This window comes from Capricornis sumatraensis, chromosome 12 (genome assembly GCF_032405125.1).
Source record: "Capricornis sumatraensis isolate serow.1 chromosome 12, serow.2, whole genome shotgun sequence".
Taxonomy (NCBI): Eukaryota; Metazoa; Chordata; class Mammalia; order Artiodactyla; family Bovidae; genus Capricornis; species Capricornis sumatraensis.
Window position 1 is genome coordinate 43,404,298 of NC_091080.1, and position 17,494 is coordinate 43,421,791.

The 17,494-nt window shown below is 44.0% G+C and overlaps 1 protein-coding gene and 1 non-coding gene across 3 annotated transcripts in view; both read right to left on the reverse strand.

Moving 5' to 3' along the window:
- The window catches only part of ATP8A2 (ATPase phospholipid transporting 8A2), a 402,437-nt gene that overhangs the window by 312,916 nt on the left and 72,027 nt on the right, over nt 1-17,494 (reverse strand). For both annotated transcript variants that reach the window (XM_068984498.1, XM_068984497.1), the window contains exons 21-23: nt 15,409-15,548; nt 13,889-14,027; nt 4,483-4,547 (exon numbers count right to left, since the gene is read on the reverse strand). In XM_068984498.1, the coding sequence (XP_068840599.1) occupies nt 4,483-4,547; nt 13,889-14,027; nt 15,409-15,548 (344 nt within the window). The remainder of the gene's footprint in view (nt 1-4,482; nt 4,548-13,888; nt 14,028-15,408; nt 15,549-17,494) is intronic.
- LOC138089372 (U6 spliceosomal RNA) lies at nt 8,584-8,690 on the reverse strand. The gene has a single exon (XR_011145801.1). It is a non-coding gene; the product is annotated as a U6 spliceosomal RNA (small nuclear RNA).

A 17,494-nucleotide genomic window follows, 5' to 3' on the forward strand; every position in this document is an offset into this window, starting at 1 on the left:
AAATTTATTTACACAGTCATTCATATTTAATCACTGCTCTCTCTACCTGAAGTTATTTCTCTTTTCTCATTCCTAACATTTTTTTTCCCTGACCAGCTTTGTGTGTGTTAATCTCATGAGTCTTTTTGAAGAATCCACTTTCAGTTTTGTTGATCTTATCTTGCTCTTTTGCTAACATCTTAAACTGTATGAATAGCTTACTACTTTAAAGTATTTCCTTTTTTATACGATAAGCAATGATGGTACAAACTTCTCTCTCTGGGAAATTCAAATCCCAGAGATTTTGATGCAAAGTATTTTTCAATCATTCTAAGTATTTTCTAATTTCCAATGTGATTCCTCTCTGACTCTTGAATTATTTATGAGTGGTTTTTAAATTTCCAAGACTACAGATTTTTATGAGTGTGAAAGTCCCTCAGTCGTGTCTGACTCTTTGTGACCCCATGGACTGTAGTCCATGGAATTATCCAGGCCAGAATACTGGAGTGGGTAGCCTTTTCCTTCTCCAGAGGATCTTCTTAATCCAGGGATCGAACCCAGGTCTCCCGCATTACCAGCAGATTCTTTACCAGCTGAGCCCCCAGGGAAGTTTTATAATGAACTTTTTTTTTAAATCACTGATTTGTTGGTTCGGGGCCTTGGATTCACAGAACAAGCCAAATGATGACCAATTCTCTGAAATATCATGAAGACTTCCTTTTTGACTCATACAGTCACTTTTGGAAAATACTTAATACATTATTGACTGGAAAGGTATTATGGCCACTGGTGTTAGAGTCTATAAAATCCCCTGGTCAGTAATGTGTTAAGAACATGAGTACAAAGAGACAGATGTGTGTATGCGAATGGGACACGCTCACATCTGTGTATGTGTGACCTGTGTGTGTACTATCTACAGCTGCTTTCTCATTAAAGGGGGAGAAAAGAGCAGCTGTGACCTAGAGCCTAAAATATTTACCATCTCATCTTTCGCCAAGAAAGCTCATGAACCCCCCTAACTATTTGTACTTAGCATCTTACCTTACATTTCTCCTTTGTGGCAACTGGCACAAAAAAAGCTTAATTAAGTCAATACTAAATGGCTATTTTCTCAGCTAAAATAGAAACCTGAGAGTAGAGAATACACTGTCATTTATTGCTACATCTGCAATTCTAGCAATCTGCACGGCCTACTAAGAACACTCAAATATCTCTTGATTTCACATAAATTCTGAAGTTAAATATGTGTTTTTCTGTTTTCTTACTCTGAGTATCCTCTTTTATTTGCTTTTACTTTATCACATCTGTAAAGAGGAAATCTCTATATTTTTAAAATCAGCATTTCTAAACCTGTATTGCTATCATTGATGCTAAAGCTGAAACTCCAGTACTTTGGCCACCTCATACGAAGAGTTGACTCACTGGAAAAGACTCTGATGCTGGGAGGGATTGGGGGCAGGAGAAGAAGGGGACGACCGAGGATGAGATGGCTGGATGGCATCACGGACTCGATGGACGTGAGTCTGAGTGAACTCCGGGAGATGGTGATGAACAGGGAGGCCTGGAGTGCTGTGATTCATGGGGTTGCAAAGAGTCAGACACGACTGAGTGACTGAACTGAACTGAACTGAACTGAATTGCTATCACAGAGTTACTTATCAAAAAAAAAAAAACAAACTCAGTGGTTTAAATAAGTTTGGTTAACAAAATATTCTATATCACCCTCTGCCTGACTCACAGTGTGATAAGCATATTAAAGATAGCACAAAACTTGTGGTAGGGAAATGTACTTAATTATTTATAACTCTGGATCTCCCCCCAAATTAGCCAAAGATTCTACTCCTCTCTTAGTGCTTCTTAACATTTCAAAAAACATTGTTTTAGAAGATACAGCAATAGCACACAGTGGAACTAGAATGGAGTCAGCTTCCTTCTCATCAGGGAGGGAGCAGACAGCAAACAGGTGAGGGTTCATGGACGATTTGTTCTGTTTTGCAATTATTTACCTTTACCACTGACAATACGTAAATGACTATCTTCCAATAAAACTTTATTTACAAAAACAGGTGGTCAAATCTCTATGTTGTGTAACAGGAACTAACAGTGCTATAGGTCAATTATATTTCAAAAGCAAACTCATAGAGAAAGATCAGATTTGTGGGCACCAGAAGTGAGGGACTGGGGAGGGGGAAGTATAGGAAGATGGTCAGAAGCTACAAACTTCCAGCTGTAAAGAAAATAAGCACTAGGGATGGAATGTACAACATGATAAATATAGTTTATTTATTAACTGCTGTAAGTTATATATGAAAGTTGTTAAGAGTAAATCCTAAGAGTCCTCATCACAAGAAATATTTTTTCTATTTAATTTGTATCTAGGAGATGACATTCACTCAGTGTAGTGTGGTCATCATTTCATAATGCAGACAAGTCATTTTATTGAACACCTTAAATGGGTGTTATTGGTCACGCCTGACTCTTTGCAAGCCCATGGACTGGAGCCTGCCAGGCTCCTCTGTCCATGGAATTCTCTAGGCAAGAATGCTGGAGTCGGTAGCCATCCCCTTCCCTGGGGAATCTTCCCGACCTAGGGATTGAACCCAGGTCTCATGGCAGATTCTTTATTGTCTGAGCCACCAGGGAAGCCCAACGTGTACAGTGCTGTATGTCAATTATGTCTCAAAAAAACTGAGAGAGAAAAAAACAAGTGGTAAGCTTAGATTTGGACCAATGGCCAGAAATTGCTGACCCCTGCACAAATGGACTGAAAATGACCTTCACTGTGTCTTCCAGTACAGCAGCCACTAGCCACATGTGGTCATTTAAATTACTTGAAATTGATAGTTCCTTAATCAAACTGGTTACACTTCAAGTAATTAATAACCACTTATGGCAAGCGACTATTGCCATGGACAGCAGAGAAAAACATTTTCACTTCTCATTAACCCCTTATAGGAAATTTTCTCTTTATATATATATATATATATATATATATATATATATATATGTGTGTGTGAAGTGAAGTGAAGTTGCTCAGTCGTGTCCGACTCTTTTGCAACCCCATGAACTGTAGCCTACCAGGCTCTTCAGTCCACGGAATTTTCCAGGCAAGAATACTGGAGTGGGTTGCCATTTCCTTCTCCAGGGGATTTTCCCAACCCAGGGATCGAACCCTGGTCTTCCGCATTGTAGGCAGACGCTTTACCATCTGAGCCACCAGGGAAGCCCCATATATATATATATATATATATATATATCCCTTTATTTTACACTGAAAATTTAAGTTCTGGGTAATAAAGGGAAAAGAGTACCTCAATAAAACAATGTTCAGGTCAAATGAGTAAGTTCACATGAACTAAAACATCTTCCATGAGGTCTATGATTCGAATTTAAGTGGAAGAAGTAGATGGTTACACTGGGAGAAGGAGACAGTGGTAACTTAAGAATTTCCCCAATGAGAGCAGACAGCTCATCTCTAAGAAAGAATACTCCTGTTCCTACTTATACAGTAAGCTTGGGTTTTTATCTGCCCAGGGATTCTTATTCTTCAACATGTTCTTAAGTCATGTGTGTAAGACTGCTCTCATATTGAAAGACTGAGAAGAAAATGCTCATCCAAACAGAAAAGCGATCAGCAACACCTCTTACCTCTCGTGGTTCACCCAGCGCCACACCCCAGGGAGGGAAAGCAGAGACCACCCGCATCAACTGACGAGGGGCTTCAGCGGTACAGACGCCCCCCCGACTCCCGCCCCTGGAATCCTCAACGGGTACACCACAGCCTGGCCTTGACAGGAGGAGTCACACCCCCAGTTTGCAGGTAGTACATCTCCCCCCATTACAAGGGTAACTAACCCTAACACCAGCTCTGAGCACGGGCATTTAAATACGCACTGACAGTAAGCACAGCCACGGGTACCTGCCAGAACAAGCTCTTAGTAAGTGACCTACAAATGGAACCTCACTGTTGAGCTCCTGGTACCTTGTCACACTGCCAGGCAGACCACTGGTGACCCGCAAATCAGCTCCCAGCCAGGATCTCACCAGTGGCTTTAGACCGTGAAAGGGCAAATAGGGGTCTCTTCCATTCTCCCTGAGCCCGTGTAACCAACTGTCATATACACAGAGACAACTCCTGACACTTGAAACTGGAAAGGAAATCCTGCAAGTCTTCATAGCAAGCATGAGCTGACTATCACTCCTTTATGGAGATCCTAACAGGAAGTCAAACCAGACTAAGACTACTCCATTATAAATGCACAACTCTAGGTGAGTAAAACAAAGCATCATCATGAAGCTCAAAAAGCAATGTCCTAAACTTACTATTTTGATGTTTAAAGATATGACTTTTGCCATCCATTCATAAACAAAAACAGAAAACACACCAAGTAGTTTCATAGTCACTTTTCAGGAAAATACATAAACACTGCTTATCGGCCATAGTAGAAATAAACAAAGGTTTAACACAATTATATCAAATATAACTTTCGAAAAGCTACTTACGTCCAACGAATCCTCCTTCAGTAGGATAAGGGCCATGTTCTGTGACACCAACCGGCAAGAATAACCTAGAGTGAGGAAAAGAACAAGATACGTGAATTTCCATCCTCGCCAGGACGCACCGTGTTCAGAGTCACCTGAACTCAGTCCCTGTCCTGGACCTGACTGATGACTGTGTTAAGCCTACGGGCTCACACAGAGGAATCGAGTAGAGCTTGACCCTTGCAGACAGCTTTCACAGCAGTGCTCACGAAGGTCTCCATAACTAATAACTGAGATATCAATAAACACTTGTCAGTGTTCTGTGGATTTTCCCTTATCCTTGTTATCCTTGTAGAACAATAGGATGAGCCCTGGGTTCTCTAGAACAACAGCAAACACTTTAGGAGACAAATGGAACCCAAAATTGCTCCTCAATCACTATAAACGCACCTACTGTGACATTAAGTCCCTCACCTGCTTGGGACTTCCCTGGTGGCTCAGACGGCAAAGAATCTGCCTGCTAATGCAGAAGACCCGGGTTCGATCCCTGGGTTGGGAAGATCCCCTGGAGAAAGGGATGGCAACCCTCTCCAGTATTCATGCCTGGAAAATCCCATGGACAGAGGAGCCTGGCGGGCTACAGTCCATGGGGTTGCAAAGAGTCAAACAAGATTGAGCAACTAACACTTGCACTTTTACTTCAGTTCTCACAGCAGGTTTCTAAGGAATCCTATGATACACAGAGAGAGTTACTTTTCCTGCGAAAGCTCAAAGCAATCCCATTTCAAAAATTACATGAGCTTTAAAATGGGTTTGGAATAAGAGTATCTCAGTGCTAATTCTTAACAATTCCCATTGCATTTTAAACAATGGTACCTCTCCTCTGTAGGTTAATTTAAGCTAGGTACTCTCCCACTTTTCCTCCCAGAAGGTGAACATATTTCCTACGGAGACTTTGAGAGCCTCTTCTGACTCCTCCCCTTCAAATCCCCAGGCTCTGGGGAAGAGGAGGAGGTGGGCCTAGCAAACCCCAAGTCCCAGGGTGTTTATAGGGGCCCTGGGCTTTCTTTCAAATCACCCTGCTCGAGAGAGAGCTGGCAACAACATGCGTTCCCCACCAACCCCTACTCAATTGATCTCATGGAGACAAGGCAAGAAGAGAGTCCTCCCACCTAGAAAAGTAGCCCTTACAGCAATAATGGACCACTGACCAGAGAAACAGGGAGCAAGTCATCAGCACGAAGGACATCACCCTTCATGCAAGGATGCAGGTGACCGTCACATCAACGGCCTTAACCCGTGCTGTACCCTGGGCAACAGGAGCCAGGGCAGTCCTCCACAGAAGAGCCAAAATAACCCTTCCCACAGATGCTGTATTTACTAGAAAAGACAACAGGCATTTAACTGATGGACAAGCCATAGACCTACTGTGAGTATGTGCTCAATTCTACCCAGCAGGCTCTCTTTTCATCCCCAGGAAGCACTACTAACAGGCACAAAATAGAACTCAAGACAGACTAAAATTAAGATGAGAAAAACCTTGGGGTGTTTTTTTGGGGGGGGTGATAAATATTTTTGTTCATTTTGGAATGTATGAAGTATATTCTCCGCTAATGATGGTCATTTGACAAGAATATTTAGCAGCCACCTCAGAACACAAATTTTCTAGCACAAAACTATGGCTTTTTATCCAATTGTAATTTTTTTAAGAATACCATCAAGAATACCTAGTTCAGGCAGTTAGTAACAGTTATCTCAAGGGAATGAGACTATTTTGCTGGTTACAACCACCACATATTATTAATATTTTTAAAGTGAAAACAACTAAGTCAAAAATCACAGGACCACACAAGCAAACACCTGTTAAACCTCTAAGAGGGGGAGAGAAAAAAAAAGGAGGAAATACAGCACAAGTTTCTGTGCATTTCCAAACTTGTTCAAGTCTGTATTTTAACAATAGTGATGAGTAGGAGTGAGTTTCCCACAGGATGCCATTAAAAGTGCTACAGAGCAGGATAGAAACAATTGAATTTTCTTTCCCCCAAATTTTACAAATGTATTCTTCCTTCCTATAAATTCTTAGGTGAAGTATAGAAGGGAGTCTACATTTTATTTTCATTGACAAACAGGGATATTGAAACTTTAATCATTTTTCTTCCCTTGCCCCAGAAACTTCCAGCAACTCTACACAATAGACACTGTTACAAATTTAGTATAACTCATGCGAAAGGATTTGCTGGTAGTTTTTGATATGAACAACAGCTGCAGAAGCAAGCTGTAATCTTTAAGCCGTCGCCTGCCGCTTGATTTTACATTTTGCAATTTAAGTCAAATGCCACTTGACAACTGAAGCTGCATAAAGATATTATGGAAAAGCTCAAAGTATTTTTCTATCCGTTGCAGGGAGAGGGTAATAAATAAAACCACTGACACATTCATGAATTTAAATACACAGAACTCAAGGCTTCTGAAAAGAAACAGGTTTGTTTTTTTTTAATTTGGAAAACGAAGCAAGATTTTTCTTAAAGAATTATCACACAGAACACTTGCTCTAGACAGACCATGGAAATTTAACACAGTTAAATGTGACTTAGCTAATGTGGCAAATTAAATCATGTCAATCCAAGTTTGCTGTGCTTGACTTCTAATGTTTTTGGATAAAATGAGATCAACTCTTGGAGAAGAGCCAGGTATGAAATGTCAATCTACTCTTGTAAATTGAGGTCTATTTCTTTAATCTCACAATCTAACAAGACGACCGGAAAATGACTGAGGAGGGGACCTCTGGGATTTCACTCTTTACTAGGGCTGAAGTTAACAGTACACCACAAAAGTGTTGAGTCTTTCTGCTACCTGAGTAGAATCAAAGAAATCAAAATATTACAGCATCTACGGTACTTAGAGCCAGACCTGGGTTTAATAAAATCATCATTCACACTAGAAAATATGACCAAAACAAACCTCTTGGAACTCACTATCAGTGTCTTTTTTTTTGAGGTAAGCATATATTGTCAAAGATAGCTCAACCCAGATTTCTTCGGAGACACTTTTCAAAGTTCGTGTTCATGCTAAGTCGCTTCAGACATGTCCAACTCTTAGCGGCGCTATGGACTATAGCCCACAAGCTGCTCTGTCCATAGGATTCTCCAGGCAAGAACACTGGAGTGGGTTGCCATTTCCTTCTCCACGGGATTTTTCCGACTTAGGGACTGAACCCGTGTCTCTTACATCTCCTGCACTGGCAGGTGGGTTCTTTACCACTGTGCCACCTGGGAAGCCCTCTGGAAGGGTTAGGAATGACTGATTCCTACTAACCATATACCTGGGATCCACCAAACTACCCGACAATGGGATTCGCCTTGGCTCCAATTCCTCAACAAGTGTGCTGTTGGTTCTAAATGATATCAGGTAGAATCTGGTCACTCAGTGTTCGAGTGTAAGCGTACGGAACATAGCTCCAGACGTCAAAAACGGATGATAACAGATGGAACTCAATCTCCTCCAGACTGGGTCAAGGCTCAAGAATCCTTCCCCATCAGAGAACCAGAATGCTGAAGGCTTGTCCACAGAACCACACCCAGGCACCCTTCTCGCCAGATTTTCAGATGCCTCTCAGAAAGGCTTCAACCATACCTCACCACGTCCCCTGCAAACCCTGCCATCGTTGACCTGTTTGATGCTCATTCTTTGTCTGAAACAAATTCTTGAGGTTCAAGTTTTAAACCCATCTCACCCACAGAGCATCCCTTGGTCTTTCTTTTTTTTTAAATTAACTTTTTTTTATTGAAGGATAATTGCTTTACAGAATTTTGCTGTTTTCTATCAAACCTCAACATGAATCAGCCATAGGTATACATATATCCCCTCTCTTTTGAAACTCCCTCCCCATCATCCCACCCCTCTAGGTTGGTACAGAAACCCTGTTTGAGTTTCCTGAGCCATACAGCAAATTCCCGCTGGCTGTCTATTTTACATATGGTAAGTTTCCACGTTACTCTTTCCACACATCTCACCCTCTCCTCCCCTCTCCCCATGTCCATAAGTCTATTTCCTACGCCTGTTTCTCCACTGTTGCCCTGTAAATAAATTCTGCAGTACCATTTTTTCTAGATGCCATATATAAAAACCATGGAACGCATCATGAATTTGCGGGTCATCCTTGCACGGGAGCCATGCTCATCTCCTCTGTATAGTTCCCGTCTTAGCATATGTGCTGCTGAAGTGAGCACTCCCTTGGTCTTTCCGACGCACATCTGTCCTTCTGGGAAGTGACTGTCACATGTCAGGCTCACACGCTCAGACTCTCAAGCTAGGTGTGGCCCAGGCTAGGTGACCTGGTATCTCTGTGCCTCAGTTCCATCTTTGAAAGGGGATAACATCGATCTCAAAGGGGATGTAAGACTTACAGAAAGGATTTAGCCATCATAACGCCAACCGCCATGTGCACATTCACTGAGTGACTACTATGAACGCCAGCCATGCTCAGCATCTACACTGCATGACTGGTACTTTCTCATCTATCTCATTCCTGAGTTGGTCTCATGATTCACTCAGGCCCCAAGATGGGAATCTAAACTCCCCAGTCTACAGAGGAGCAGCTGGCAACTACGGAGCTGCAGGTCATCAAGAAACCACGCACCTGACCCTTCTGCGAGCGTCACTGGGCCCAGGGCTGAGGGCCCCCAGCACCGCCCGACAACCAGACTCATCTTCCTGCCAGTGGGCAAGTCCACGTTCATGGCTTTCAGGAATTAAAGTTGCAAAAGACTACAGAAGTGGTTTCAAGGTATGAAATGACACCAAAATGTCAGGGGTGGGGAGATGTCTGAATTCGAGCTCACACGGTTCACAATGAAATCTGTTCCCAGCATGATGATTTTAAAATGGAATATGCATTCGGAGTTTGTTCTCACTTATGCTACCTCCATTAAAAGAAAATTATAGACTCTGAAAACCTCACATCTACTTTCTTACTACGTAATGGATGCTTCATCCAGCCATAATAGGAAATGACAATTACATGATTCACCAAGGCTACAGCTGAAATTTCACTTTAGAATAGCTGATGCTAAATTTTTAGGCTAAAAAAGAGAATTGCCAGTTCCCGGAAACACAGCTTATTAGTGTGTTTCAAGCACGGCACTGCAGAGTCCTGGCATTGTGCCAGTTCCAAAGGACCTCAAAGTCACATGTGGGATGACTGTGTCTACCTAATATTCATAAGCTCATACGAGACAAATATCCTGGAATTTAATTTGACTACATGTATTTATTTTCAAGGTATAAACTAAAAGGAATGCTTCAAATAAATTTTCAAACTCAGACAGATGGGTGGACAGGTGGTAGATAAATGACAAGAGATAGAGCAAATACTACAGACAGCCAATAGCACCAAACACCAAATGTCAACTCTAAAGGGAAACGTTGCCAGTTAAAAACCATAAGAGTCAACAGTCATAAGACATTCCAACTTTGGAAGCAGTAAAATATGAAAACAATGTATGTCTTAGAATGCATGAAATAAAGTACCTTCTCTAGGGTTTTCTAAGTCAAATTTTGGAGAAGGGTGTTCGTGAAAGCTGTGTGAATCTGTTTAAAATGCATCCTGCACCAGGATTCATGGCCCCGAGACCCAGCACTAACTAGCTGGGTCATTAAGTAGAGTGAGACCTTGTAGACTCTGATGTCTCCAGCTCCCAAGGCTCTAAGACTGCTGACGTGTAAAGACCGAAGACAGAGTAGAGAAACCCCCCAGCACAGCAAAATTGGCTTTCAGGACTCTTCTCCTTACTCCAGCTAGAAGGAGAACTGCTAGACACTTGATCTGCTTCCCAAGTACCTTCTGGGTACCCTAACATACACATAGGACAAACTCAAATGTACAAAATATCCAGTCCATATAGTGGGAGACAGATGGATAACAGCTCATATCACAGAAGGTTTGAAGAACATGGGACTAGAACAGAGGCTGACAATTGTCCTTGATCTGGAGCATGACCTCAGGCTGCTCACAGCCGTTGCCTGTGGTCTGATGTGGACAAGTCCAACATCAAGTCTAGAGATCTACATTGCATCCTCTGCAGGCTCAACTGATGCCCTTCAGCTCAGTTCAGTTCAGTTTAGTCGCTCAGTCGTGTCCGACTCTTTGCAACCCCATGAATCGCAGCACACCAGGCCTCCCTGTCCATCACCAGCTCCCCGAGTTCACTCAGACTCACGTCCATCAAGTCCGTGATGCCATCCAGCCATCTCATTCTCTGTCATCCCCTTCTCCACCTGCCCCCAATCCCTCCCAGCATCAGAGTCTTTTCCAATGAGTCAACTCTTCGCATGAGGTGGCCAAAGTACTGGAGCTTCAGCTTTAGCATCATTCCTTCCAAAGAAATCCCAGGGCTGATCTCCTTCAGAACGGACTGGTTGGATCTCCTTGCAGTCCAAGGGACTCTCAAGAGTCTTCTCCAACACCACAGTTCAAAAGCATCAATTCTTCAGTGCTCAGCCTTCTTCACAGTCCAACTCTCACATCCATACATGACCACTGGAAAAATCATAGCCTTGACTAGACGGACCTTAGTCAGCAAAGTAATGTCTCTGCTTTTGAATATGCTCTCTAGGTTAGTCATAACTTTTCTTCCAAGGAGTAAGCATCTTATAATTTCATGGCTGCAATCACCATCTGCAGTGATTTTGGAGCCCCCAAAAATAAACTCTGACCCTGTTTCCACTGTTTCCCCATCTATTTCCCATGAAGTGATGGGACTGGATGCCATGATCTTCGTTTTCTGAATGTTGAGCTTTAAGCCAACTTTTTCACTCTCCACTTCCACTTTCATCAAGAGGCTTTTTAGTTCCTCTTCACTTTCTGCCATAAGGGTGGTGTCATCTGCATATCTGAGGTTATTGATATTTCTCCCAGCAATCTTGATTCCAGCTTGTGCTTCTTCCAGCCCAGCGTTTCTCATGATGTACTCTGCATATAAGTCAAATAAGCAGGGTGACAATATACAGCCTTGACATACTCCTTTCCCGATTTGGAACCAGTCTGTTGTTCCATGTCCAGTTCTAACTGCTGCTTCCTGACCTGCATACAGATTTCTCAAGAGGCAGGTCAGGTAGTCTGGTATTCCCATCTCTCTCAGAATTTTCCACAGTTTATTGTGATCCACACAGTCAAAGGCTTTGGCATAGTCAATAAAGCAGAAATAGATGTTTTTCTGGAACTCTCTTGCTTTTTCCATGATCCAGCGGATGTTGGCAATTTGATCTCTGGTTCCTCTGCCTTTTCTAAAACCAGCTTGTACATCAGGAAGTTCACGGTTCACGTATTGCTGAAGCCTGGCTTGGAGAATTTTGAGCATTACTTTACTAGCATGTGAGATGAGTGCAATTGTGTGGTAGTTTGAGCATTCTTTGGCATTGGCCTTTCTTTGGAATTGGAATGAAAACTGACCTTTTCCAGTCCTGTGGACACTGCTGAGTTTTCCAAATCTGCTGGCATATTGAGTGAAGCACTTTCACAGCATCATCTTTTAGGATTTGAAAGAGCTCCACTGGAATTCCATCACCTCCACTAGCTTTGTTCGCAGCGATGCTTTCCAAGGCCCACTTGACTTCACATCCAGGATGTCTGGCTCTAGATGAGTGATCACACCATCGTGATTATCTTGGTCATGAAGATCGTTTTTGTACAGTTCTTCTGTGTATTCTTGCCACCTCTTCTTAATATCTTCTGTTTCTGTTAGGTCCAGACCATTTCTGTCCTTTATCGAGCCCATCTTTGCATGAAATGTTCCCTTGGTATCTCTAATTTTCTTGAAGAGATCTCTAGTCTTTCCCATTCTGTTCTTTTCCTCTATTTCTTTGCATTGATCACTGAAGAAGGCTTTCTTATCTCTTCTTGCTATTCTCTGGAACTCTGCATTCAGATGCTTATATCTTTCCTTTTCTCCGTTGCTTTTTGCCTCTCTTCTTTTCACAGCTATTTGTAAGGCCTCCCCAGACAGCCATTTTGCTTTTTTGCATTTCTTTTCCATGGGAATGGTCTTGATCCCTGTCTCCTGTACAATGTCACGAACCTCAGTCCATAGTTCATCAGGCACTCTATGTATAAGATCTAGGCCCTTAAATCTATTTCTCACTTCCACTGTATAATCATAAGGGATTTGATTTAGGTCATACCTGAATGATCTAGCAGTTTTCCCTACTGTCTTCAATTTGAGTCTGAATTTGGCAATAAGGAGTTCATGATCTGAGCCACAGTCAGCTCCCAGTCTTGTTTTTCCTGACGGTATAGAGCTTCTCCACCTTTGGCTGCAAAGAATATAATCAATCAGATTTTGGTGTTGACCATCTGGTGATGTCCACGTGTAGAGTCTTCTCTTGTGTTATTGGAAGAGGGTGTTTGCTATGACCAGTGCATTTTCTTGGCAAAACTCTATTAGTCTTGGCCCTGCTTCATTCCTCATTCCAAGGCCAAATTTAGTGGCATATACACAGTGGAATACTGCTGCTGCTGCTGCTAAGTCACTTCAGTCATGTCTGACTCTGTGCGACCCCAGAGATGGCAGCCCACCAGGCTCCCCCATCCCTGGGATTCTCCAGGCAAGAACACTGGAGTGGGTTGCCATTTCCTTCTCTGAGTGGAATACTACTCAGCCATAAACAAGAAATAAAGCCATCTTCAGCAACACTCATCAAGTCATTTGGACTTAAATTCCCTTTCTTCAATTTTCATTTCTGCAATACTTAGAAACCAAAGAGGTTATCAACTCATACAGGGAAGGGAAAAATGCAAGACTCTTAGAAAAACATATCAATTGGTAAAAATCATTAAAATGGCTATAACTACATAAAATAGTAACACACATTTAAATTTAATGAAAATATGCTTAGTCTCTTAGACTAAATTTTTATGAAAAAAGTAATAAGAAAATCAAGCTCTCATCAACTCTTAAATTCTCTAGGTTTTATGAATGCATACTCAGTCACTCAGTCCTGTCTGACTCTTTAATCCATGGACTGTAGCCTACCAGGCTCCTCTGTCCATGAGGTTTTCCAGGCAAGGATACTAGAGTGGGTTGCCATTTCCTACTCCAGGGGATCTTCCCAACCCAGGGATCGAACCAGCCTCTCCTGTGTCTCCTACATTGCAGGTGGATATTTTGCTGCTGAACCACTAGGGAAGCCCTATAAGTGTGTCCAATTACTTTTCAGGAAGGTATCATAGTTTTAATGTTTATAACAGGCAGATAATGCTCATAAAGAGCATGTTCATTTCGTTTCAGTAAACTTTTCTCGACCTTGTGAATGAAGAATTCTATAAAACACCATCTGTCAGTGTGTCTGAGGAGCCCATGGACACTTCTACAAGACTTTAAAAACACAAGACAAGAATCAGCATCGGGAAATTATTTTTTTAATGAATTACCTATATTAATAGCAGTTTCTTGTTTGTCGCCTGTCAACACCCATATTTTAATCTCAGCCTTCAGCAGAGTTGCTATGGTTTCCGGCACACCTGCCTGAAGTCGATCTTCTATGGCGGTGGCTCCAAGTAGCAGTAGATTCTGGATTGAAAAACAGCTTCAGTTAAAGATGTGGAAACATGTGAGCGGCATGAATGACAACACTCCTCACAAAGGAAAGGTGGTCAAAAGTCCTGAATTACCTTACTTCCTCTGCATGAAACCTTTGTTTGCAGATAATTAATGACAGACATGTGTGGCATTTCCAAACCATCCACAAGGCTAGAGCCCCCGCTCCCCACACACACACACAGGCCAGCACTCATCATCTACTTCTGGGTACCCAGGCATCATGAGATGGAGACCGTCCAGCAGCAGAGCACTTGGGCAAGTCACCCTGGGGACACTAACAGGACTGAGCCCTCCCTCTCACTTCACTGACAAGCAAGGGACAGTGGTCCAGCTAACACCGGAGAAGAAATGATTCAGTGACCAGCAAGCCAACGATGTCCTGAGTGCCCACCGCTAGCATGGGGCCACATGGGTACTTCATCTATTTCATTGCTTTATGATTCACAAAGTAAATACTGGAATCTTCAGAGAATCAGGGTAAAAGGACACGTGAATTCAGCTCCATCTGCACCCAAATTTCATTAAAATGACAAACAAGGGGGCAAAAAGCAAAAGGAATGAGAAAAGCTAGCAAGCAATGACTTTGAAGCTACTGAAACTGGAAAACAGACGAACCAACAGTTGCTGACATGAAACAAAAGGCTGAAATCCGGCTTCCAGATTTCAGGGGATCAGCCTGTAGAAAGCTAATTCACATCTTGGGAGAAACAGAAATAACAACAAAATCCACACCAGCAACGTGAAGCAGCAAAGGCAGAGCTCAAACCGTGTTGGGATAGAAAGTGTGACAACGGTACGTGAGATGTCCAACCAGCCTAGGCATTCTATCGGCCCAGGAAACTCAATAGGGTCAACTAATCTCATTAAGCCTCATCTCAGGCCAGCCCAGAACGTCATCGATGCTGTTTTTGCCCTGATACTTAAGACACGAATGCTTGGCAGACGGTGGATAGACCTTTCCAGTACCCCATAAAAACTGATGGTTTCTTAAAGCAGAGAAATGATTAAAAACTAATGATGACTTTTTACTTGGTTTTGTGTTTTTCCAAAGTGTATCTTTCTTCACTGATGTACTTCATTGATTTAATGAACTCGTTTTATGAAAAGTTTCAAATAACCAGTAACTGTTACATAAGGATAATATGTCATAAAGTAAGTTATCAGGCTGCCAATTTTTTTGTTCAATAAATTATAATTTCCTAGTGAGAAAAAAACAAAAAAAAAGCTAATGGTGAGTTAAGATACTCATAAGACAGCATCACTGTGCAGGTAGAGCAAAAGGAGCCCTGCTCACAGACTGTCTGCCTGCTGGGTGTCACTGGGCAATAACAACCCTGCCACGTGCTGTTACCTTCTCGATGATCTCATAGCACTCCTCCAGCCGCTGAGTGCGGTCCTTCAGGATGGTGCTGGCTTCCTGGTAGACTTTGAGCCACTCCTCGTAATCCCGCTCAGTGAGGTCAGCGTAAGCCACACACAGAGTCCGCAAGCCTGCAAGACAGCCCCAGGGTCTCTCGGTGAGGCTGCTGGTGATGAGCCAGCAGGGGACTTACCTCCGGGAGATACCGCGTGACCCCACCAGTGTGTGCAAAAGTGATACAGACCATCAGCTTTGTAGGGTCACTCTGACTCCACGTTCACATGCTCAAAAGGGGAATTTAAAAGCAATTCTATTTTAATATAAACCAGCTCTTCTATAGATGCTGACAGTAGAGAAGAAGCCATAAGAGTGAGCCCCCAGCAACAGAGCAGGGCAAGACCTGGGCATGACCCACACCCAGGAGGAGCCAGGGCTGGAGGGCAGGAGCACCTGTCAGACAGCAACAAAGGCCCAGCACGCCACCGCGCAAAAGACACAGGCTTCAATCAGCCAGGCTGTGTGTGTGCATGTGCATGTGTCCCTGTGTGGGAGTGTGTTCCCAGGTGTGCACGTGTGTTCCCCCATGTCCCTGTGTGTGTGTGTGTGTCCCTCGGTAGGAGTGTGTTCCCGTGTGTGCATGTGTCCCTGTGTGGGAGTGTGTTCCCAGGTGTGCATGTGTGTTCCCCCATGTCCCCATGTGTGTATGTGTCCCTTGGTGGGAGTGTGTTCCCGTGTGTGCATATGTCCCTGTGTGGGAGTGTGTTCCCAGGTGTGCATGTGTGCTCCCCTATGTCTCCGTGTGTGTGTGTGTCCCTCGGTGGGAGTGTGTTCCCGTGTGTGCATGTGTCCCTGTGTGGGAGTGTGTTCCCAGGTGTGCATGTGTGTTCCCCCATGTCCCCATGTGTGTATGTGTCCCTTGGTGGGAGTGTGTTCCCGTGTGTGCATGTGTCCCTGTGTGGGAGTGTGTTCCCAGGTGTGCATGTGTGTTCCCCTCTGTCTCCGTGTGTGTGTTCCTCGGTGGGAGTGTGTTCCCGTGTGTGCATGTGTCCCTGTGTGGGAGTGTGTTCCCAGGTGTGCATGTGTGTTCCTCCATGTCCCTGTGTGTGTGTGTGTGTCCCTCGGTGGGACTGTGTTCCCATGTGTGCATGTGTCCATGTGTGCATGTGTCCCTGTGTGGGAGTGTGTTCCCAGGTGTGCACGTGTGTTCCCCCATGTCCCTGTGTGCATGTGTCCCTGTGTGGGAGTGTGTTCCCAGGTGTGCACGTGTGTTCCCCCATGTTGCCATGTGTGTGTGTCCCTGTGTGGGAGTGTGTTCCCATGTGTGCATATGTGTTCCCATGTGTGTTTCCCCATGTCCCCGTGTGTGTGTGTCCCTCAGTGGGAGTGTGTTCCCGTGTGTGCATGTGTCCCTGTGTGGGAGTGTGTTCCCAGGTGTGCATGTGTGTTCCTCCATGTCCCTGTGTGTGTGTGTGTGTCCCTCGGTGGGAGTGTGTTCCCATGTGTGCATGTGTCCATGTGTGCATGTGTCCCTGTGTGGGAGTGTGTTCCCAGGTGTGCATGTGTGTTTCCCCATGTTTCCATGTGTGTGTGTCCCTCGGTGGGAGTGTGTTCCCATGTGTGCATGTGTCCATGTGTGCATGTGTCCCTGTGTGGGAGTGTGTTCCCAGGTGTGCACGTGTGTTCCCCCATGTCCCTGTGTGCATGTGTCCCTGTGTGGGAGTGTGTTCCCAGGTGTGCACGTGTGTTCCCCCATGTCCCTGTGTGCATGTGTCCCTGTGTGGGAGTGTGTTCCCAGGTGTGCACATGTGTTCCCCCATGTCGCCATGTGTGTGTGTCCCTGTGTGGGAGTGTGTTCCCATGTGTGCATATGTGTTCCCATGTGTGTTTCCCCATGTCCCCGTGTGTGTGTGTCCCTCAGTGGGAGTGTGTTCCCAGGTGTGCATGTGTGTTCCCATGTGTGTCCCCTATGTCCCCCTGTGTGTGTGTCCTCCTCAGCGGGACTGTGTTCTCATGTGTGCGTGTGTGTGCCCCTACATCCCCGTGTGTGCATGTGTGTGCACAGACATGGGTACACGTG